Genomic DNA, 24,435 nt, shown 5'->3' with positions numbered 1-24,435 from the left:
CTGGTTTGAAAACAAAACCTGCCCCAGATGGCCAGTATGCTTCATCTAGTAGTCTAATTCAGCTTTTTGACAAGTATCTATTGCTTCGTGTTATCTGTGAGTAAAATGTGTTGTTACGACCGTCAGCTCTGTAGCATTTAGTGTACAGAAGTGTTCAAATACTCTAACAAGCCTTAGAGAAGCTGATCCTTGTTACACAATGCAGTATCGACATCTGTCTTTCCTGATTAGCAAACTGGGCTTTTTTTAAACAGTATGTATGTTACCCGTCTCTTCAAGTATGGGGGACAATCACGGTGTTCTCAAATTTATCGTAATGCCAGCTGTAGATGCAAAACGGCTCATTTGCCTAATCAGGGCCTTTGTCATGAAATTCTAACACCGTGCCCAGCAGCTCTGACTGTATTCAGAGCCTGCCTGTTTCTGTCCTTTAAGGGCGTTTACTGCTTGCATTCATTACACTGTTACGTGGTCGTACGTCATACGGAGTTAAAGAAACAGTGGTTAGTGTCACTGGACGGGGTGGTTAGTAAATACACTGTACAACCCTTGCAGTGGCTGAAACGAGTGCACAGTAAGCACGTCCGTGAATCACTCATGGTTCTGCTCTTCGTAGCTTCTTCCGAGCTGTTTGGGTAATGCTTCCACCTGGTCAAGCCCAGCTGAGATCATGGCAAAGACCACCGTAAGTCAGCAAATTATTTTGTGTCTCCTTCAATCGGGAGAGCTGCACAGTTATGCACGGATAACAGTGTGATGGCATTAAACAAATGTGGTATTCTTCCTCTTCTATTTCTGTTTATCGTTTAGGTCACCAAAGGTGAAACGTCATTAGGTGACTGTGTGACTAAAATTATTTCTTGGTATAGAATGCACTTTGACACCATTCTGTGCCATTAGTATGTTAACTGTGTGTGTTTATGTACCGTATCTCTAACTGCTGTACAGAAATGAGGGGGTTATTTTAGAATCTGATAATTACTGATTTCAGTGGGGCAAGGCCCTCACTCAAACGAGGATACTTAATTTTTAACTAATTAAAACCTCTTTCTATAGAGCTAGGCTAAAGCCATGGTCGTTTGATGGTGCAAACTCTTACTTGGCTTCTGAAACTGCAGGCCAATCTTAGGCTGGACGTACTCGAAGAGCAGTGCAACGAGCAGCTTTTACCCTTGGCTCTTTCTCCCAGTTATGAAGAGCACGAGGTCATCTTTGACATCCCAGCATTAACTGAGTGGAGGACTGGCATCAGTAGCAAGAACAGGGACCTAACACTACTCTTTACTTGTAAAGATTTATTCAGAGGAACAAGTTGTCTGAAAAAAGGCAGTATCACACCACCTAAAACAACCCCCTCCAGCCTATCAGGTAGACACGAGATGTTTCCAGTACAGATAGACGTGATTCAGAAAGTTACACTTAGGTTTATTTCATAGTTTCACATAGCCTACAGCGTTCTTTCACCATTAAACATTGCCTATGATATATATTATTTGTGAATAGAAATATGTGTCTGCAGAAATAAAGCAAAGCAAGAAAGAACCCCGTGATAAAGAGCTAGCACCTCTTGACTGCATAGTTTAAAATTTCCCCTATGATTCTCTGCACTGTTACTTAGACAACTACTTAATTATTAATACCAAATCATTTTGAGAGGATTTCTGTGGTCCCGTAAGGAGCAAAAATTTTAAATGGAAGATTGGTCTGATGATGCAGTTTAGTCTATGAGCTATTTTCATACTAAGTTTTTCTATATAAAAATATACCAAGTTCTTGAAATTTTCAAGCACAGCAAATACTTATGGCTGGTTTGGGGGCTTATAAAGATTCAGCTGAAAATAAATCAACTCTGAGGTCAATAACACGCTTTAAAATAAGCACCTGCCCAGTCGTTTCACTGAACTAGGTGACTGACTGGTATTTGCCAATTCAGTAGCTAAGTTTGAGGAGTTGCATCTCTGGAGTAAGTTCAGTAATTTTCTTTTGTGTTTTAGCTTCCCATGCTTAGGCAGATGTCAGGTAAGCGTTTCTCAGTGAGGTATTTTTAAAAGTTCCCCATGGAGGTTGTTTCTGGGGTTTGCTTCATCTTCAATAGGCAGCGGTAGATAAAACCGCAGTCTGTGACTCTGTCTGTAGTGCAACCAGCCATTCAGTATGTGGGGGACTGACTGAAATTTGTATCATTCTCACTTCTCAGCATGAGTAGACAGGACAGAGGAGTACGGCTAATAGTACAAAGAGGAAAAGGTTTCAGACTTCTTCCTTTGCCTCTTAGATTGCTTCAGGACTGGCTGAAGAACAGAAGTTAGTCATGTCAAGAAAACTGAAGTCCACAAAAGCACGGCATGCCGCTCTCTTCTGAGCGAAAGTAAGTGCATGAAACAGTACAAGTAAGAGTTGTACACAGATGTTAGTGGCAGATGATGGACACGAGTAACCGAGTTCTTTATGGTGAGGATGAGACAGAGTGTTCCATCATCTTCATGCTTCCATGTCCTGAATGTGTTCCCCACCTTTTCTCACTATCAGACTGAACCTTTTTTGGATGCAAAATAGCAGAAAGTAAAGCAATTTTAGTGATCGTGAACTCCTTTGAGCAGCTCTGACAGCTTAGGGATTTCTTTCATTCCTGAAAGAAACAAGCAGCTTGTTAGAAGAAAATACACAGATTTATTTCTGTATATAAAACAAAACTGTCTGTATATAAAGCACGCTTTGTGTAATTATATATTTATTTTTCTCTAACGGCCTGACTTTTGAAGTGTCTCAAGTGGCCAGTGAGCCTTTCCTCCTTAACGAGTGCTCAGGATGTCAGCGCTCACAGCGGCTGGTACTGGCAAGGTCAAACTCGTATCATTAAGCCGTAAACAGTTTTTGTTCAGCAAGGGGCAGATGTCAGAACTGGCATGATTCACTGTCTCCAGTAAACACAAAACCAAGGACAATACCTCTTTCTGTACTGACGGAAACAACCAAGAACGGGGAGTTATCAGATATCTAAATAGTAGGTATTATAAAATTTCTGCCCTAAAAGTTTTCTCCAATATAACTAGGACCAACGTTAAAAGGAACATTTAAGCCCTTTGAGTAGCCTGAAGGACTGAGCATGACAAGTAATCCCTGCTTGAAGGACAGCATCAAGTACAGGCTGCTTACTTTCAGTACAAAACCCACGCTACTCGGCTGCCTATCAATCAGCATTACTATTCAGTAATGAATGCAGACAGAACGAGTTGGCTGACAGTACGTAAACACAGAAAAAGTACTTGTGAAGCTTGGAGTAAAGGTGAAGTTGGCACTTCCCAAACTTACCAACTTTATCTTGCAGCAAAGTAATTTTCTTTGAGCTGAAACTTGCACTAGTGATTGATAGAGAGCTTGGGAAACTTAAAATACAAACAGTTCTCATTTATTTAATGATCTCTTCAAATGCAGAGTACGCTCATCTTTTCCATTTTTTATAATGGAAGGTATGACTGACTTTTCAAGTAAGCTAGGAGGGAGGGGGTTTCGGCTTTATTTTTGTAATGTCTTTATTACTGTTTGTTTAATTCCTTGACATTTCACTAGGTTGCAATGCAACTGGATGAGTTTTAGAGATCGGTAATAAAGTTCTGCTGTTTGCCAGTGACCTCTACCTTTCATTTTCTTAACCCTACTCCAGGTAACACATCCTTTCGGAACATGCCAGATGTTTTACCCTTCGCCTACTCAGGCTGCCCATGTAATTGTCTTTTTCTTGGTCGTGTCCCCCACAAAGCTACTCTCTTAACACTCGTTTATTTGTGCTGCTCTGCCATACTCTGCCTGCAGACAGCGTCGTCAGATCCCATTGCTCTGAACACGTGGTTGTGAACTGGCCATGTTGATCCTTCTCAAGCCCTTACCTTGTACTCAGACTTGGCGACATTACCTTGCGCCCGGTAACATAAACAGCTTCTGCAGTCCTATTTTCTATTTTTACTTTGAATCACTAAAAAGTCGCCACTCTTCTGCATTTCCTGGGTTAGTCGCTGCCCTGTCTCAATGTAAGTTTCAGGGACGTGGTGCTTGCTTAATATGTTTTAGTAATCGTTTGGAGTCATTAATACTGATGATTCAGAGGAATACTGCCCACCCAAAACATTCCTTCACCTGAGAGCACAACGCGGAACAAGTTCCTGCCTACCTAACTCCCCAGTACGGGGATGCCCGGCAGACTGCCTCGTGCGTGAGGGCAGAGGCTGGTGTTAGAGCAACGCCGCTTGTTTTGTTAAAGGTGGTGATGTGTCAGAGAAAACAACGAAAGGTTACTTTATTTATACCCCACCCAACAATTACTGCCTTCTTGCAACACACAGTGCGGTTCCTTGACTTCAATTGGTCACCTTGCTTTTGCAGCCAAGTTAAATTAACACTATGGCTTTCCCTCAGATGTCAATTTTGGGTAATACTTTCTTTGAAGTTAAACTGCATACTTAGGAATTTCAGAGACTTCACAGTCAATCTCTGGGTAAACTTACATGTTTCCATATCTCTCCAGTCCTCTCAATTAAAATAGTTTGTGATTTATTGACGGGTGATGTAACCTTGTAGTCATCAGACAAGAGGCCCAGAATGGGATACTGATTCCTGTACCTGTATTAAAGAGAGTTGCAAACCTGTAAACTGAAATCTGCACGCCTGTATCCAAATCGCTAACTCTGATCTTGCCACATCGTCCTTCCAGTCATTAATCCCCAAAGATTTTTCCCTAGTAACTAAAAAGCTAATACAGTCTTTTAAATGTCACGTCAACATGCTGGCCACCCCTCCAACTGCTATTACAATGCTTAGTGCTGAATCCTCCCCGGATAGGAAAACCTATCTCGACTTTTTCCCCTTTAAGTAAGTTGAACAGGCAGTATTAAGACATTTGCAGGAATAACTTGGTTAATAGAGGCTATACAATGGAAAATCAAAAGGATGTATTTTTAAGAAAGGTGAGTAACTACATTACTTCTTAGTGATGATAGCTGTTACACCAGGGGACTGCCTGCCTGATAATTTCTCATGCTTCAATCTGAAGAGGTCCTGAGAAAACCAAAAGTAAACATTCAAATGAAATAATGTTCTCTGAAGTGTTAGTTCACTAAAGTCACAACAAAATATTTGCAGAAATTCCTCTCAAAGAGCAGTCCCAAAAAGTCTGTCCTTCCAAAAGACTGGCAGAGGAATAGCATTCAGTTAAAAAAAATCCTAACCCTGATTCCTGAACCAGGAGAGTACCAGTGACTTCCTAGCAAGTTTCCACCCATACAGTAAGTGGAGGCTTAAACATAAAAATTCTTAGAAGATAAATAAGTTGCAGCATTTTACCTCTTGCTGTTGTTTAATACAAGCATCTTTCTCCTCCAGCATTGACGTCAGTTCATGCAACCTTATTTGCAAGTCGCTGTTACTTCCTTCTCTCCTTGATATGTCTTGCTGGAATTGGCATAACTGAGACTGTAAAACATGCGTTAAGGAACGGTTAGGTGTTCGGTGCTCCTTGCAGGTGACCTCTCAGTGTGTATCTAGGACTCCAGATGTACTTTTTTCATTAAATTATGAACAGTAAGACTTGAATTAGTGTAATTTAAAAAACGCTATGGACATACATACATACATGGACATGCACAAACCCCCATGATTTTCAAGTAAGAATGTTGAGCTGCACAGTAAATTCAGAAAGTGCTAATTGATATGGTGGAATTCAGTCCAATTTAATAGGTTTGTAACTGGATAAAGCTAATTAATACATCACTGAACAAGTTGAATTGGCTTCCAGGGTGGCAAAATATTACTACAGTGCTTTAAACGAGAGATGTTTCCGATACGTAGTTTTGACTGGGACTTACTTACCTTAATTTTCTGTTGGGGGTCTTTTGGCTAGTTTCTTACTTTATCAGGACACACAAAATAGCCCTTTAGGAAAGACTGCTACTCTGATTAATGCCTAATTCTACATCTAAGGAACTGTATTTTTTTTAAATCAGTTTTATGTTCTACCATAAGAGTTTCTGAGCCATCATTAGTGTCTATGTACAAAGTAATTGCAGAACCAAAAGATATCTAAAAAGGACATACGGTAAATCTTTCCTGATCCTTAATTAAAAAAGCAGCTGTTTACCTGCAGTCGTACAAGCTGAGGGATACACACGGCAAGTTAAAACAACGTACCCTAAGACTGCGGATCTCACGATCTTTATCCTCTCTCAAGTTATTGATCATCTCTACATAACGGCTAGAGAGTTCGTCTGTGGTGGTCTGTAGTGTTGGATTAGAGCAGGTCTACAGAAAATTAAATAATTTTATTTTAAAAAGAGAATTTTCATCATTAATTTTCATACGTTAATGCATCTGTATCTGCGAATAGCAGCTACTGGACACAGAACAAGTGAGCCTGTTACCTGTAGTCTAAGGCTCTGGATCTCTTGCTCCAAGGCGCGCTTGCAGTACTCCAGTTCCTTTAGGTGACAATCCTTTTCTCCCTCGCTGAGCCGAAGAGAGAGGAGCTGTTCTTCCAGAGAGCGACATTTTGCAGTACTCTCCCTGAGTCCTTGCTGGAAAGCACAGAAGTGGAATGAATGCATGGGGTCCCTTAAGGGAGTGTCTGGATCACGCGTATACCAGGCAGCAATTACCCGGAATACTCCAAAGTCAGCGTACTGGCTAGTTTTTGGCTGACTGTAATTACACTGAAAATATGTTTTTAGATTTACCTGCTGTTGACGATTATTTTCTCTCAGAGAAGTCAACATAGTTTCATACTCTTTTACTTGAGAATCTTTAAAAGCCAAATCCTTCTTAAGTAAGACACTGTCAGTTTCTAACTTCTGTAAGACAAAAGGGTTTACGGTCAATAGCTGCCATTTTTCAGTAAACTTTCCCCATATTCCAAGTGCAACATACTGAGTAATTAGTAAGTGATGTTTTAGAACTGAGAAAATACTCAATTTTCTTGAAACTATGGGTTTTTAACTACATAGACACAGTTGCCCGTCACTGTAGTATCTGTGGCTTTGTGTTGTGTGGTAAGCACGGGGATCCTGGGCGCTGCTCTTCAGTCTGTCCCAGAAAGAATTATTCGTAGTTATTAAACAGAAACCAACAAAACCCCCAAAACTAAGACCACTTCACTGCACAGACTCCTTGTTCTGTGTTAAAGGTGACAGTTAAAACTCCCTCTTCCCCTCCCTAAACTTTGCATTTTACACGAGAATGCTGTGAAGTTTCCAGTGGGGCCGAGTACTTGGGCTGGTGTGGGAATGTTTCTGCTTTCCTAACAGCAATTATCTACTGTCTGTGTCAGCAGCTGCAGAGCTCCAGCTTCCAAACGGGGCTGCCAGTACCCCGGGGAACCACTGAGTTCTTGGAGCCACCAGCTGACAACAGCTTTCCTGCGAAGCGGGAAATACAACTTTGTCAGGAGGGAATGGAACCGAGGTCTCCCGATTCCTGGAACAGCGCTAGTAAACAGGCACTTGGTGTATACTCCTGTCCATCTTAAAAGTAAAAACGCAGTTCTATACATTTACACCAACGTAGATATATATGCACTGTATGTACCAGTTCAGAGCTTTCAATGTAATTTCACTCGGCAGGGTCTTGTCTTCCTTTGAAAGTACTTGGGGTTTTAGGCTTCAACAAATAGAACACTTGAAGACCACTGCTGGAAAGAAATCTAACCTCAGCCACTGTACGAGCCTTGCAAGTCCATTAATAAACCAGCCGTTGCCAGTAAAGCACCTGGACTTCACAATTTAAATGTCATCGTAACGGACTTCCCGCTGACGGGTAAAAACAAATGGATGAGGCCATGGGAACTGAACAGCACGGCTTACCCCCAAGTCATCCTGCAAATGGCAAAGCTCTTCACGTAAATTTTTGAACGTGGAAAGCACAAGTCGCAAAGATTTATCTGACGTCACTCTCATCTAGGAGGGGAAAAAAAGGAAAATGTGTACGTCTGATTAATTAGTGTGCTTTGGCAATGGGTAGAACAGAAAACTGCTATACAGCTAAAATAACTTTTAGAAATACTGCACATCATTCTTTGAAGTGCCCACAGTTTCTACAGAGAAACACATTTTCATGCACTTTGTTCTGCAAATGGCATAGCTTTTTCATTATTGCCTTGTAACACAGGATAACGTTTTTAAAAAGGAAGGAACAAGAGAGTAAAGAACTGCATCTGCACACCAATAAAGGGAAAAATAAATGTGTTAATATTGCACAGTCATTTTTTGAGCATTCAGCGCTTTGTGCCTTACACTGATTTAAAGAAATAACTACCCTACCTGAGAAGCCACAGATGAATGAGTCATCGTCTTTGAGATCTGGCAAAGCACGCTTTCAGCCCAAGGGCAAGAGAATTTAATTAAAATTCTAAAAAATGTAAATTAAAAAAAAAAGCCATACAACCAACTCATCCCTTTAAAAGGAAAAAAATCCCAAAGATTAAAGGAGTCAACTGGATGAAAAAGAAAGGCAGTAATGCACAATGGCCTAACGCGCGCTCTTTTTTCCTCTTAATGCACGTTCACGGCTGTGTACTGATTCATGTTAAAACACAAAGTGTTGCATTTCATGATACATTTCTAATATTTGAAAGGGGAAAAACTGACTTTGAAAGAACACACAAAATAACTCCTCAAACCTTTGACTCATCTGGAAGGGCTGAATATTCTAGGCCAAAGATGTATTTTTTACTCTCTGGAGAAAAATGAAATCCTCCTGTCTGTTTCTCATCCTCTGATACTCTTCCTTAACTTTATTTGTTGATCATTCCAATTGAAGAAAGCTATCAAGCTCTCCATCAATACAGTGATTAGCCCTTGTCCTATTTTTTATCCCCACTGGTGCTATTAATGTGACCGAGGCTTCAAAAATGACGTTTCTAGTGTAACTCACCTGTTTGTTTTTTAATTAAAGTGGAATTTCAGTTCTGGCTTCTGGCTTTGTTGGTTTTATTGTGAAATCTACTATAAGAGTAGATTAAAAGAAGGAGTTAAGTCAAAATGGTTGACTTTAGACTATAAAAATGTAATTGAATCCCCACTCAGCAATTACCTAGCACTAGAGGTTGCTAAATTCCGTAGGTGTCATGTACTTCTACAGCGAAATTCTCCATGCTCTTAGAGCTGAGCCTCTGGGCATACCCAGCACAGTCGTTACCTGAGCAGTTTGACAGCTTTCTCAGAATTCTTCTAGGATGTAAAAACATACCACACATAACTCTGTCCAAAAGGCCTGAGGGGTCTGTAGTCTGAGAGCACACTTTGTATGTATGCTGACAAAATCTGGTTCCCCAAAAGACATTTTAGCTGCATTTTTTCTAAGCATAGGTGTGAGAATGTAAAACCAGCTGGACTTACAGAAAGCAGGAAATACGTGTTTCGGCTCTTTCACACAGACTGAGCTGAACCGGCTTCCTGGGACCGTGTTCTAACATGAGGTCATGAAACATTTTGGTGTCAGTGTCCATCTCCATTGTAAAAGAATCGCAGAATAATTCCAAGTTGGAAGGGACTTGGGAGGTCACCTTGTCCAGCCCTCCTGCTTAAAGCAGGATCAGCGGTGAAGTCAGACCAGGTTGCTCATTCACAACTTTAATCAAGTGTATTTTTTACCAGGAAGCGATTCTAAGCTGCAGCTCCCGGGTGGGATCACCTTACCCCCACCTCGGGGAGACCAGATCCAAACACACCTGCTGAGCAGTGGGGGTTGTTTTGGATCCTGTTCTAACATACCTACATGTCAAATGGTTCTGGAGTCGACAGTGGGATTTGTGCTACAGCACTGTTTTTAATGTTTTACCAAAGGCAGGGGCCGATTCCAACCGGCTGTCTTCAAAGCACTTCATAAAGAGGTCTTTTTCTAAAAAACACACTGCAGAGAGTACTGCAGTGCTAGGAAGCAACAAAATGAACCACCATTATCTGAACCTCGCATTCTTGTCTGACTGCCTTACAGCCAAACCCATGGGGCTGGTGATTGAAGAGGTGGGCTGAGATGGTTAGGTAGCTAAAGAACAAGATCAGAAGAAACACAAAAGCCTTTATAAATGGGACCACAACAGAAATGGTTATGTTTTGTTACCGAATGTCATAAGCATGCCTCAGAGCTTAGTGCTAGATTAGAGGTTTTTAACCAGAACAATTGTGAAAGGTGAGACCTAAGCTATAAGCATTATATGTACTTGGTAACTGATCTCCAATTCAACATTCAGTAAAGCACCTATTATTTGCCTTTAGCTTTTAAAGTAAAGCATTAATATACAACTGTCGTGGTTTAACCCCAGCTGGCAACTAAGCCCCACACAGCCACTCGCTCACTGCCCCCCGGTGGGATGGGGGAGAGAATCGGAAGGGTAAAAGTGAGAAAACTCATGGGTTGAGATAGGAACAGTTTAATAGGTAAAGCAAAAGCCGCGCGTGCAAGCAAAGCAAAACAAGGAATTCATTCCCTGCTTCCCATGGGCAGGCAGGTGTTCAGCCATCTCCAGGAAAGCAGGGCTCCGTCACACGTAATGGTGACTTGGGAAGACAAACACCATCACTCCAAATGTCCCCCTCTTCCTCCTCCTTCCCCCAGCTTTACATGCTCAGCATGACGTCATATGGTGTGGGATATCCCTTGGGTCAGTTGGGGTCAGCTGTCCCGGCCGTGTCCCCTCCCAACTTCTCGTGCCCCCCCAGCCTGCTCGCTGGTGGGGTGGGGTGAGGAACAGAAAAGGCCTTGACTCTGTAAGCACTGCTCAGCAATAATGAAACCATCTGTGGGTTATCAACACTGTTTTCAGCACAAATCCAAAACACAGCCCCATGCCAGCTACTGTGAAGAAATTTAACTCTAACCCAGCCAAAACCAGGACACCACCACAAACAAATCTGTAACTGGTCAACAGCCAAGATGGTTTCCAGAGAAGCTGCAAGAAAGCATCAGCAAAGCTCAGTTTAAAATACACAAGTAGCCTGTGGAACCAACTGCCGCAACATGTCACTTGGAGCCACCTGTAAGATTCCATACCCTTTACACTGGGAAAAAAAGGAGTAAGTAGACTAGAGAGTCAAGTATGCTATGTACAAAATCCCCGGTACGTGTAGGCCAGCTTCTACTGTTTCAAGTTACTGTAGGCTTCCACACACCCTCCACCCCACTCACATACCTGGAGGAGATAACGAATCTGCTGCTTTGTTGCCTCAGACAGGCCTTTGGGAATTAAATCTTCAATATCTTCAGTCTAAGCAAAGAAGGGAGGAAAGGGGAGACGTCTTGATTAAGAATTTTGCCCAGTAGATCATAATGTGGTTTCTTCATTAATTACACAGCTCTACTATGAAAAACATGTTTCGTACAAGGCAAATAAGAATGAAAATAGATCAAAGTGTATCCAGAAAATTTCCTAAGTCTTATATATGTGTGGCATATAAAAACAGATGAAGTGATACATGAAGCATATATTCAAATCATTGAGTTTAACATTTATTTTAAAAGCAGTATTCAAAACAATCCTCTCTCAAGAAATAACAGCTGACGGTAAAACAGAACTCCCAGCAGTTTATGACAGGAGCAAATCTCGTGTTTCTAGATGAAGAACAGACTGTCAGTAAACGAAAGATGACCAGAGTGTCGCAGGAGATACTGCCAGTGATTACGTGGCATTGCTTCATGTAATTTAATCCTAGGCAAGTATTTCTGCCACATACACAATGCCTTTAAAAATAACATAGGTACTGGTGATTCTATCACGGCCTGATTCACAACAGTGAGCTTTCTGTAGATGTAGGAAGCCCGTGCTGTCAACTTACATTCCTCTCCTCTCTGTGAGAGGCAGTATTCCTCACTTCTTGCGATGCATGGCAGCACATGTTGCTAAACAGCAGCTTTATTGGCAAGAGAGTGAAAGATCCTTTGCAAAAAACGTGTAATGGAAATACATGTAGCTGTGCGAGTTTGTTTTACAATGAAACCACTATTGGCACAACAGGAAAGACTTTCAAAATTTGACTCTCATACTGGAATAATGCAAATTATTAAAGTTTCCTTTCAATATTGTCGCATTTGCAAATACATGCCTAGCAGTAGGTTTCAGGCTCTGAATGTTATGAACAAGCAGGAATCATTAACTAACAAAGACCAGCATCCTTCATTTAAACTGGCTTGGCTTAATTTGCTTGAAGATCCACACCGTTGTTATTAACACTACGTATCAGGGAACAGCTTGCTAAGAGCACGCCTGATGCTTACCTGACACGTAAATTCAACGTCATGGTTCCTGTAAAACAGAAAATCCAAGGGACCGATTAATAGGAAGCTTCTTGAGAACTCGAAGAATTCATGCCCGTATTTACAGCTATAAAAAGGTTATCTTTAAAATACACAGCAAGGAACGTTCTTTATCAGATTAAGAGCTGTTACCTTCCTTTCAAGGTGCTAGGCAACATGAGTTGTTAAATACGACTCCATGTAGAAATACCTGAGGAGGCTGGAATACTAATAGCAGTCCAGTTAACACAGGCTGACTATCTCCGTTTCTTTGGGCAGTTATCCCAATTATGTTTGGTTAACCCAATTACATTCTTAATTGGCTGGGTAATGGTTTACCCAGAACTATGCTGCAATATACTGACATGCCTGAAGTGTTTACTTAGCAGCGTCAGGTTTTTTGTGATGCTTAAATTCCACTTTTCCCCTGCTATGGGACCACTTTTCTTGTTTCAGTTAACTTGGAAAGCACCGAATGAGACTGGGAGCGAGGCGGGAAGAATGAAGCAATGGTGATGGTGAGGGAAGGGTAAGAACGTTGTGAAGACTCAGATTACTGACTGCTGTGATTCTGCATTTGTTTTCAAAGACAATCCGTAGGGCTCTGCAGAATACATGCTTAACATTAACTGAGCTTTATGCCTTATGATGGCCATCTTTTAATTCATGACGGAACATAACACATGACAGAACAAAGGAAATGGCAACTTGGACATTTGGGTTGTTTCCTTCTTCAGGACGTTAACAGAATTGTATCATTAAATACACGTCAGAGCATGCTGTAAATATACTTGTTTGCTCTATGTGCAAACATGTGTGGGATACATAATTCCTATTGCCTATTAGTCTAAACAATTTGAAAAAGCATCAAATTCAATAAATTTACTTGGCTTACAGCATTTTTATGTCCTCAGTTACTCAGCAAATTAGATTAATGTGTAAAATACATGGTCAATTCTAGTTGTCGGGGGGGGGGGGGAACCCAACTTGCAAACAATACTGTCCTCTCAGCTGTGCAATGCTAGGATTTCTGGAATGCCAAAATGATAGAACAGATATAATGCCAATACCTTCCTCCTATCTTTTCCACATGCTGTAGTAAACAACTGTACAAGTCATTGGTCTTGCGGTTCAGTTCAGCAAGGAGCTCACCAAAGTAGCGGCAGTCCAGCTGGTCATTGTTTTCCTGAGAGCAGTTCACCTGGCAGAAGATAATGCAAGATCGTAATTGAGTTCCCTTCTTTGGGATGAAAGCCGAACATGAAAATGCTCCAAGTATGATGGATTTGTTTTTGTTTGCTCTAACTAATTTGCCATTTGTTTACACTGTCCTTTTCCTTGATATTGAGTCTTCCATGTATTCTGGGTTTTGGCAAACTATACAGAAATAAATTACTTCCTTTACAGCAACAAGAAATACACAAAGTATTATCTTCTACAGCAGTACCATCATCATTATTCTAATATGGAAAGTGTTGAGAATTAGGAAATCTTTCATTAATATACATGTTTCCATAGCTGTAGTGGATAAAACGCCTGTGGGCAGCACCCAGATAAAACCAGCTGGGTGCAAGATTCCCCACTGCAAAAATGGTATTTGTATTGCCACAGTTCAAATGTTTACGTATGTGAACAACAAAAGAATTTCAACAGCAACCCAAACTGGGTGTACTGAAGTTGGTTTATGGGAGTACCTGGCTACGGAAGATTCCACGCAGCTCTAACACTAAGGTCACCAAGTATGTTTGTCTTGCCACCGATACATTGAATCAATGCATAGGAAGGACTGCTACACTCCCTCCCACAACTGAAATAATAGTATACATTATATTGTATACTATAATATACCAGCCTCCTGCAGCCCTTAGAAACTCCAGAACTTGCAACCTGCTGTAAAATGAAAGGCGAAGGAAGCTAGTTTTGTGCTTCCAGTGAATCTATGTCAAATACTTCTACATCAAATTGAAATATATTTGAAATCCTTACTGATCAGTTTAGATAGAAAGCAATCCTGAATTGATGTGTGTCCAGTTTAAAGTAATGTATCTTTTCTCCAAAACTAGAGGCATAAGCCTTACACTACTCAATCTTTGTTGTACAAAAACTGACAGATGAAACCTGACTCAATCAACGGGTAACACTCCCAGATAAAGAAAAAAACCAAACCAACCAGCAAGACTTAACACATTTAAAGGACAACAGAATGATGATCAGTCAGTACAATTAAGCGCAGGTCTACACCAACAAGCAATAGGATACAACACCTAAAACAGCTTTTTTTTTTTTCCCTTAACAGCATGTGACAAAGTCTTGGACAGTTCTAGACAATGTCTGCAATCACAGCATGTGAAGAAGTTACCTGCAACAGACACACAAACTCTGCTGTTTACTTACAACGGGTGTATGGTGCTTCATGACCTTACTGTGAGGTTGAACAAACACTTTTGAGACCAGGGATTAGTAATTTTATGTACCTGTGAAGTTTTGTACTCTGCATACAAAACAAAAATACAGTGTGAATAGTAAAACATTCAGCAAATCATTCTTACCGGTTCATAGGTTTGAACTGTTACCCTCCTCACTGTATTTCCCCTGCAGTCATCGCTCACAGAGACTGGAATTATTTCACAGGGGCTACTGGTCTGTGTCTGCTGGCAGTGGTGGGTGACTTGGGACTGCTCAGAGTGCTGGCAGGGCTGGACAACATGGCACTGATCGGCTTGCTGGGGAATCTGACACTGGTGGGAAAATTGATATTGCTTCTCCTAGAAACAAGAATGGATTTTTTGAAGCTGCTGAACACATCTGAATGAAATGGAGGCTTAATATGAATATATAAATGAATGAAATGCGGTTTTGCGTGGAAAGACTGATGACAATTTCAGATATTTCAATAGTCCTAATAAAATTGCTTTTTTTCCAATTGAACATGCATTTGCCTCACTCTGTCATACTTCAAGGTTGTAATTCACCAACTCCTCAAATGTTAGTAGCTGCAAATGAAAAACACAGAAGATACACCTTTCCTGAGTTGTATGTTTCATTATGGTGTTACTCTTAACATACTCAGGCAACGGGGACGTCCATTATTTAATTTAAAACGCATGCATATCCTGTTTCATAAGTATTTTGGAGATAAAAAAGAGCTCCAGTTGAACTGTGTTTTCGTTATTTCAGTTAGAAAAAAATTTAGTACAGCAAATGGCTCAAGACATTTTCCTCTATAAATGCTTTCAGCAATTCCAGATTCAGAGTGTACAATATATGAGGGACACGTGTCTGGTTTTTATAATCAAGAAGAGTGCTATTTACAAAAACACCCACCAAAACAATAAAATAGGAACTAGTTTACATTCCAGTCAAAATGCTGAAAGTTACTGATTTCAGCAAACTTAATTGTTTCTCTAGATCATGGCTTTTACAAGTTTACTTCAAAAAATATGTATTTTGTATTCTATGTAGAAGTATAAAAATGCACATCCTGGGCTGCAGATAATTTTGACTTAAAATTCACAGTGCGGTTACATTTAAAAGGTTGAACCAACATCTACTTCTGCACCAAAATCAGAACACAGAAACCGCATTACATCCGCATTACACAGTGACACAAGAGGAGCAGAGTGAGTACCCAGTACCGACATTCTACGTATCTGAGGAGGTTTTACATCTGGTTTTGAATGGGCTATGCTCCCATCAGCAGTCGTAGCACACTGGGTGCGCTCTGTCGACACATTCTAATTTCACCTGAAAGAAGTCTAGTTCGCATGGTCCAAGACCACGGTGCAGCGTAAAAGAGCGATATGTAGTAGGAGACTGGGAAATTGTCTTCAAAACTACACTCCTGATTTGACGTAAATCTAGATATACCCTGGGTAACAAAAAACAGAAGCAGAAATATGGTTTCCAGGACTAGACTCCACACTTCATTATTCTGTGGGAAGAAAGAAGCTATTATTCATCATTACCTCAAATTTTTTCCCTTTCCACTTCAGGGTATGGATATCACACCTAATTTATCTATCTAAAATCCAGAATGGAATGAAAACTTAAGTAAAAAACCCCAAACAAACAAAAAAACCAAACAGATAAGATTAATCACTCTGAAATAGCCTTCATTTCAAAATTTTTGCTGTTGACAATAACAGTACTTCAGAGCAATAAAAAAGGAAATAATATTTTTGCTATTGACAAAACACCAATTCTAAGATGAAATTTCAGACAGCTTTACCAAATACATTTTTTCAAGAGGGGGGGGGGGAGTTAAAATTTGTCTTTTCAATTAGTTTTGTGTAAAAATTTGTATTGGTTATTCTGTTGTGGAGCTACTGCAAGAAACTAATTCTCAGTCAGTGTGCAGATAAAGACTGACAGTGCTGGAGATACAACAGCAGTTTTTATTATTAGTCTGAAATAATAAATTCTTAGTAAAAATATAGCAAACCTTCCAACTTCTGCTCTCGTTACATACAGAAATTGTTTCATTTGCTTTGAGAATGTGTCCTATAATTCAACAAGGCAATTCTCACATTGGCAGTAGTTCCCAACAAAAAAAAACCCCAACCCGGGAACATTACTTTTCTGCTACCATTTCAGTTTTCTTTTGCAATAAGATAATATAAACAACCAACTTACCTGGTGGGGATTTAATAGCTCGTATTTTCTTATTGTCTTTTCATAGATGACATTATTTCCAGGACAGAAATTCCCCCCTCTAAGAAATGGGGATAACGGCTCCTGTAAAACATTTGAATAAAAACACTCTTAAATGTTGTCAAACAGCAAATTCAGGATTAGTGTAATTTTGACTAAAAAATGATAAGGGATTTTTGTAATCTGAAGACACATATACTTCGAGATAGTTCTTTAAGATACGTATATTTGAGTGTATGTCCATTTGGAAACAAAGTGACTGTGCTTCCATCTAGACAGTATTTGAAATAAACATAGTAGAAACAGAAATTCATCTCTGCTAGCAATGCTATTGAAGCATATTAATAGAGACTTCACTGCTGAGAGGTGGGACGCCTGAGTGGGGGTTCTGTAGTATTTTCAATCCCTAATAATTTCATCTCTCATCAGAGGTATGGGCCATGTGATTTCAAAATATTCAGTGTCCCCTGATGGAGGTAGCCAAGCACTCTACCAAATCAGGATAATCAAGGGAGGAAGAGTTACACAAGCAGAACTCCAGCACTAAGCACTTCTCCTACCTGATCAGGATTCTCGATAATAATCCTTCGAACAGTGCCCTGCAGGGAAGAAAGTAAATTTCAGTGATTACTGCACTTTAATCTCTAAAACCTTTTATGCTCAGAGCTCAGGCTTACATGGATTCCCAAATTAATCTGAATATGGTCACCAGCTATAAACATATTGAGATCCACTGGCCGAAATCACCTAGAAATGTTTTAAAGCCAGGGCCTTTCCACCCCGAAGGAAATAACCCATATACAGCGTGGCAGTACGCAATCTGTTACTCTCAGTTTTAAGAGTTTGTTGTTTCTCAATCACCTCTTTGCAGGTCTGAGGCAATTAGTCCTTATTTTCTGTAAGTGCCTAGAGAATAGGATACACATCAAAGCTGACATACTGGACTAGGTCTTCAAGGATCACGTCCCTATTCCACAGATGCTGTCTTTTACTTACGGTCTTTCGTGCTATGGATTAAGGTCAGCTGGTGTAAATGGATGTACATCTAAAACACTTTTTGTTTCACCAAGGGAAGAAAATTTGTATTTGCACCAAAACGAAAGGGGCAGAGGAACTGCCAACAGACTGCATCAGGTTACTATCCAATGCACCAAGCAGTGGCAATTGTTTCAAAAAGTGGTCACAAAACTCCTATGAAAAAGATGCCCACGTGGAACATTTGCACATTCTTGAATGAAAAATGAAATATGCCTTTTTACATTACAGAAATCTGTAAGTGGCAGCAGTGTTGTTCATTTTCAAATAGATTCTTTCACTTTTTTCCCAGCACTGTCTACAAGCAATTGCGGACACTGTCTTCCATTTTATAACAAATTGTACGCATTGCTTCAAGTCTCCACGTCCAGTTCTTTACCCAAGTAAGCAAAATTCCCACTGAATCTAATTCTAAGGATTGGACAATTTGTTAATTTGCAACATACTATTTATTCTTCCTCACAGTACAAACTTCCATTTTTCATAACAAACAATTTCTTCCCTTAACCTGTGGGCAGTGCTTGGGAAGCTTATATTGCTGCAGTTCAGTCTCGGAGACATTCCTAACTGGGTAAGAGCAGTTCTGAAGTAGGTCAGATTTCCAGCTGTGAACCGTTGCGTAGGTTTAGGAAGCCTGAAGCGGTTTTCCAAATCTCCCAAGAGTGAATCATAACAGCACCAGGAAAGAGAAATCAAAGTAGAAAAGAAACTGTTTTAGCAGCAATCATAGTAATTAAGAAATCTCAACGTTATAACTGCTGCAGAAAACTTAGAAAGCTGCTTACTCCTCCTCCCACACACCGTGTACTTGAGGTAGGTCTGTCAAAGAAGGGAACCCACCGATGCCAACAGAACTCTCTGTATCAGGACACAACACTGACAAGAGACAATATGGAGGTCTAGAACATACAGCCCAATTCCTACATCACTCTGACACCTACAGAATTTGAACTAAATGTAAAATACCTAAAAAATGAATGCCCACTAGTATTTCCTTCTCACCAGTTTCACAGCAGGCATACCCCTGACTCCCAGTACCTCCTCTGACCCAGGCGAGGCAACTCCAAGCTTCGCACTGAGCCTCGCACCACTGGCTCTGTCCATCCCGGAGCACTCTGGTGCTACAACAATACGAGTACCATGGGAGAGCAGTAACTGTTCTTACTCAGAGTTGACTACCATTGTATGGCACATGAAAACAAGATGAGCACTGTGCATGAAATTAAAATACACATTTTCAATTTACTGAAGAGCTGGACAAACCTGTCTGAACTACATCATGCTGCCACAGGGCTGTGGAATATGTAACTCACATTGTCTAGTTTAGAGAGGATAATGTGTAAAATTATTTTATCTGGTTACCTATGTGTTCTCAGAGGAATACATTCAGAACTGAGAGGACTAGAGCATTTTAAGTTGAAAGATACTTTTATAATATTCAAAAGGACGGTCTAATCATATGTGGAATATTATGCAGAACCTAAGAATGTTTTGCTTGGATAAAATTATGCTTATTTTTAAGATACCCAAACTCTTTCACTTCCAAAGAACTTTGATGCAGATACATTTCCCTCGCTCCATCACAAACACGGATTTGCCTGCCCTTCCTCCCATACCAGCCAAGCAGGTTGGACTTGCACGGGCTGGGAGGGGAGCCAGAAGCCAGAAACCCTGTGACTCTGTGCCAGCCTGAACTACTCACACGCAGTTCCTTGCTACGCACACGGAGATGCCTTCCCCAAGACCTTTGGAGCTGTTCCCTTGGCAGCGCGAGTGTGCTGCAGGAGGTACACTGCGATGGCAGGCCACCTCGGGTTATTACAGATTTTTCCATCATTCCCAAGGGGCATAGCTCAGGCTACTCTCTGCGATCTCCTACAATGCTTCGGAGATGCAACATTTTGTAACTTGGAGAAGGAAGGGGAGGGTGGGATTTTAGCCAGGAGAGCCCAGTGCTGCTGTGGATTTCAGTGGCATGACTGGGTTTGGGATTTGTAACAACATGATCAGTAGTTCTGGGTCTACGTTTACAAGGACAACTTCAGAAGGTACATGCTAACACTTTCATAGTGATTTTTGCTAGTCTTTAAGATCTTGAAATAAGATTTTAAAATGTGTTTGATAGATTTATCCAGTTATTTTGTGCAAATTTTATGAAAATCCAATCAGTGCACTAACTTTTATTTCAACAAGCTTCCCTTAGCTTCAGACAAACCAGCGATTAAGATGAGAATTTCATCCATATCAAAACCTTTTATCCCTAACATATTGTCTTGTTAATTACAAGCAATCCAGTCATCTAATCAGAATTTATGAGTTGCGTTTGGCAGCTGAAATACGGAAATGGCAGGCTACGTTTGAGGGCTGTTTCAAGCAATACAGACAAATCTTACAAGCTGGTTAATATTATACCATTTTCACAACGGGAGGCGAGAGCCCTGAGCACTTCACAGAACCCAGCCCAGCCATGAAAAGATCTTACAAAATTTCTCACATGGATAGACATCTACAAAGGATTTCAGGATTTTGCCCTCTGCACTGACATCAGACATCTTGTGTGTGCCATTTCATATAGTATTTTTTCATGACCACAGTGAAAGGGTTCATAGGTGTAAGCCATACTGGAAGAGAATATATACTAAACAAGATTATTCCTTTAGATCAAGCAGACGAGAGCAAAATTTGCCGTGAATTACTCCAGATGAAGCTTGCCACGGCTGGGAGTAGCATTTGGCTTCTACATCAAGGATAAAACAGACCAAAAAAGTAAAGAAAACGGAATCCTGAACCACAAAAAAAGTACAATCACATGTACTATACGCACACACCAGTTTCAAATCTTCCCTCCCTCTAGCTTATTAAAAACGTACATAAACACAACAGAACACACCAACCATGTGACTAAATAATAAGACAGTGTATCAACAGCGATGCAGATGTTTGTTATCACTAGTCTACAAAAGCTCTGCAGAAGCAAATGAAGTATTGCTCAAAGATAGCCCTTTGCCTTATCAACAGTGAGAACCTTAAACTACAGCTCTAGGCTGCCATTAACTGAAAATTCTAGTGTTAAGTTAAAACATCTATGCCAGTTAGGTATCGTTACATTATTCAGTTTATGCAACTATATGTGATCTGCTCAAAGGGCAACTGAATCAAAAAGAAAATTGTACTTCTCCACGTTGCAACTCTTTGGAAACTTCCTACACTCTTCCCAGCACTTCTTTCTGACAACTCCCATTCAGCACCAAGTATGTAATTTCTGTCTACTCCCAGCTGACTTCCTTGTTTGTTACCGTTTTCTTCGTTAATAGCTTCCTAATAATCTTTATTAAGCACCTTCCCTCTCCACCATTAAAACTGCAACCCACGCAAAGCCCGATTTGAACTACACCCTCTTTTGTCTTTAAAGTCTAGTCCAGCAAAACACTTCAGCAAGAAATTATTTTTCATCAGCACAACTTAATGGATTCAGTGACTAAAACAGATGTTGAAAGTTAAACATACTTCGTAGAGCAGAGACAGCATTTGAGTCAATAATCAAATTGTTCACGTACTCACCCCAGTAAAGGAAGCCTGGGACTGCAGTATTTATTCTAATGAATGTTTAACTAATTGAACGCAAATCAGACTATCATGTAACCTAGTTGAGCAGATCACTTATTTGGGAGGTGAGAGACCAGTGTTTACAGTCCTGCCCCACGTCTTGCAAAAGAGGGATTAACAGCTTTGATACAGCGGGAACGTGCCTGTCATACCCAAGTCATATAAAACTATCCGTGAAGCGGCTCACTGTACAGAATGTACAGAAGCCACCCTGTAGAGGAAGGCAGCCCTTAAACTATGCAAATATGGCTTTGAAAGGAGATCAGATTTCATACTCGTCTTAATCTCTATTCTTTTTCATAGTTAATTGTTTTTATACCACAGAAAAGACAATTAAATAAGAGTTCAACTTGAAACAAATAAACATTCCCATATGGAAGATACCAATCCTGCTTGATAGTAATGACAGTCTGAAGTATAAGAGAAAAAAATAGTTTAAGAATAAACTCTGATCTCCTTTTCTGTTTTATAATCAAAGCTGTTAAGTCATTGGTTTCTAGTTTTAAGATTTAGCTAAAATATTAATGGCATATGTTAAAAGTATATTAAATTCCACCAATTCCTTCAAGCTGTTCCCTGAATACACACTCAGCAGCAAACCTGCTAAACTACATTGTGAAGACTTAAAGCAAAGCTAAATGAACTCTATTACTTGCCCACCTGCTCAGTTGCACGTTACTGGCATCATCGATTCAAACAGAACTATTAAGCACGCACACCTTATATTACATTTACATGAGTAGCACCGAGTAAGCAGCAAAGTGTTTTTGTGTAGTTCCCATCCGTGGGAACGGGAACACCCAGAGCCTGTGGAAGCGGCAGCGCCCGGCTCCCGCTCGGGCTGCATTTTCACTGTTCCACTGACAAAACGGGCAAAAATACCGCAACAGAATAAGGTATTGAGAAGTTCAAGTTTAAAAAAAAAGCAAATGGGAGTTGCCAAACAGGAAACAAATATGGGATTGACCAACCCATTCAAAATCAAATGAAAAGGAGAAATTTAAAGGGAAATTTATTTTAAGAGTTCTAGATTAAAGCGGGTTACTGAGGTACGAAGCCTTCCTTTCTCGGCTGAGACAAGAGTTACTTCATTAGCCCCCTGTTTCAAAGCCGAGATCTTTCCTGCTCTTCTCTGCACCGCGCGATGAGCGGAGGCGGCGGCCCGGCGCTGCCGGGACCGGCGGTACGGGCCTCCCGCCCCGCAGCCTGCCCTCCCTCCTGCAGGCTCGTAACCCGTCCGCCACCGAGAGACTCAATAAATTACGGGTCTGGGGTATACGCGCTGCCAAAGGAAAAGCCCCAGTCTGGTTTGAAGACGACCTGTTCCGCTCGCGGATGGTCGCGGGAGCCCGCAGGGAGCAGCCGGGTCCGGCCGGGCCGGGCCCGGCTCCTCAGGGCAGCCGCGGGGCGGCGAGCGGCCCAGGCCGGCCCTCCCCACCACAGCCCCCCGCCCCGGGGGCCTCCTCCTCCGAGACGGAAGAGCCGTACTTTTTGCAAGACGGGTGTTTTGTGGAAGGGGCGAGTGTTTTTAAAGGCCGTCAGGGGCACGGACGGGTCTCTCCGCACAATCTGAGGTAAAACGACTTTTTCAAAGGGAAAAGCCCGGGCACCCGCGGGGCGGGTTGTGAAGGGCTCGGCCGGGCCCGGGGCTCTCCGCACCGCCCGGCCTCGTTCTCCCCGGCGGCAAACCCGTCCCGACCCTCCTTCTCCGCCGGGCAGGACCTACAGGAGACCCGCAGCCTTCCCGCCGTGCCCGACGGCACAAGGGCGTCTGGCTCACGGCCCGCCACCGCCTTTGCACCCGGGGCGGCCTTTGGCTTCGACGCCGCCTCAGCCCGGGCGGGAACGGGGCACCGCGGCGGGAAGGGCCGCGGCGCAGGGCGGCCGGGCGGGCAGAGGCGCCAGGCCAGGAGGAGGGGGGCAGCACCCCGGGAGGGAGGAGGGCGGGCGAGGTGGGCAGGAGGCCCGGCGGCGGCGCGGCGCCCCGCCGTACCTGTTGCGGCGGGTCGCAGCCGGAGATGACTTGCTGGTAGCCGTGCGAGCACTCCAGCGGCGAGGCCGCCCGGGAGGAGCAGGACGTGCTCACCCGCCGGCAGCCGGGGCCGTAGGTCCGCACCCGGTCGTACGCCACGCTGCTTTCCTGCTGCTGGTGAGGCGCGGGCTCGAAGCACGGCAGGGGCCGCGGCGGCGGCTCCGAGCAGGGCGGCGGCTCCCGGCACGGCGGGGGCCGCGGCGGCTCCCGGCACGGCGGGGGCCGCGGCGGCGGTGGCGGCTCCGGGCAGGGCGGCGGCTCCCAGCAGGGCAGGGGCCGGGGCAGCGGCTCTGGGCAGGGCGGCGGCTCGCGGCAGGGCAGGGGCCGGGGCAGCGGCTCGGGGCAGGGCAGGGGCCGCCGGCCGGCGGGGAGCGTGCTGTAGTGCTGCTGGCGCCGGTAGTAGTGGTGCTGCTGCTGGTGCTGCTGCTGGAGGTGCGGGGGCAGCGTGAGGGGCTGCAGCTGCTGCTGGCCCCCGTACATCCCGGCCGCGCTCAGGAACCGCTGGCTCCAGGGGGAGCGGGGCGGCAAATGCAGAAAGGAGTCGGGCGGCGATTAGTACCTGCGAGAGAGCCGCGCCTAGGGCAGGACACACCTTCGGGTGGCAGAGCCCCGCGGCCGCCTCCCCCGCTCCGGGCAGGCGGCCAGCCGGGAGCGGGCCCGCCGCTACCAGCGCGCAGGGGCGGCCCGGGACCGGGGGGAGGGGAGCCGGGGCCACCTTCCACCTCTCCCGTCGGCGGGAGGGCGCGGCAGGGGCGCAACGTGGCGGAGCGGCGGCAGCCCGGACCCCGGGGGGTCGTGGCAGGCGTCCCGGGCTTGCTTTGCAGCAGATGCACCTTCCTCTC

The 24,435-nt window shown here is 42.9% G+C and overlaps 1 protein-coding gene and 1 long non-coding RNA gene across 3 annotated transcripts; one reads left to right on the top strand and one right to left on the bottom strand.

Annotated features, from left to right (window-relative positions):
- Positions 1-1,280: 1,280 nt before the first annotated feature.
- Positions 1,281-24,162, bottom strand: POF1B (POF1B actin binding protein). 2 transcript variants are annotated; one of them, XM_076347021.1, is made up of 15 exons: positions 23,555-24,155; positions 17,481-17,519; positions 16,903-17,004; positions 14,820-15,035; positions 13,341-13,471; positions 12,253-12,280; positions 11,171-11,245; positions 7,845-7,937; positions 6,723-6,836; positions 6,411-6,563; positions 6,181-6,291; positions 5,338-5,466; positions 4,979-5,052; positions 4,503-4,617; positions 1,281-2,629 (listed from the first exon to the last, which is right to left on the bottom strand). In XM_076347021.1, the coding sequence occupies exons 1-15, from the start codon at positions 24,071-24,073 to the stop codon at positions 2,624-2,626; spliced, it is 1,905 nt and encodes a 634-aa protein (XP_076203136.1). In that variant the 5' UTR covers positions 24,074-24,155; the 3' UTR covers positions 1,281-2,623. The 2 variants fall into 2 exon arrangements, with proteins under 2 accessions (XP_076203136.1, XP_076203135.1); XM_076347020.1 differs by lacking the exon at positions 1,281-2,629 and having other exon boundaries at positions 4,270-4,617; positions 23,555-24,162.
- Positions 13,460-15,204, top strand: LOC143164438 (uncharacterized). The gene is made up of 2 exons (XR_012996074.1): positions 13,460-13,545; positions 14,567-15,204. It is a non-coding gene; the product is annotated as an uncharacterized LOC143164438 (long non-coding RNA).
- Positions 24,163-24,435: the final 273 nt, after the last annotated feature.

The sequence above is a fragment of the Aptenodytes patagonicus genome, chromosome 9 (genome assembly GCF_965638725.1).
Source record: "Aptenodytes patagonicus chromosome 9, bAptPat1.pri.cur, whole genome shotgun sequence".
NCBI lineage: Eukaryota > Metazoa > Chordata > Aves > Sphenisciformes > Spheniscidae > Aptenodytes > Aptenodytes patagonicus.
This window is presented reverse-complemented; position numbering and strand designations above follow the sequence as displayed.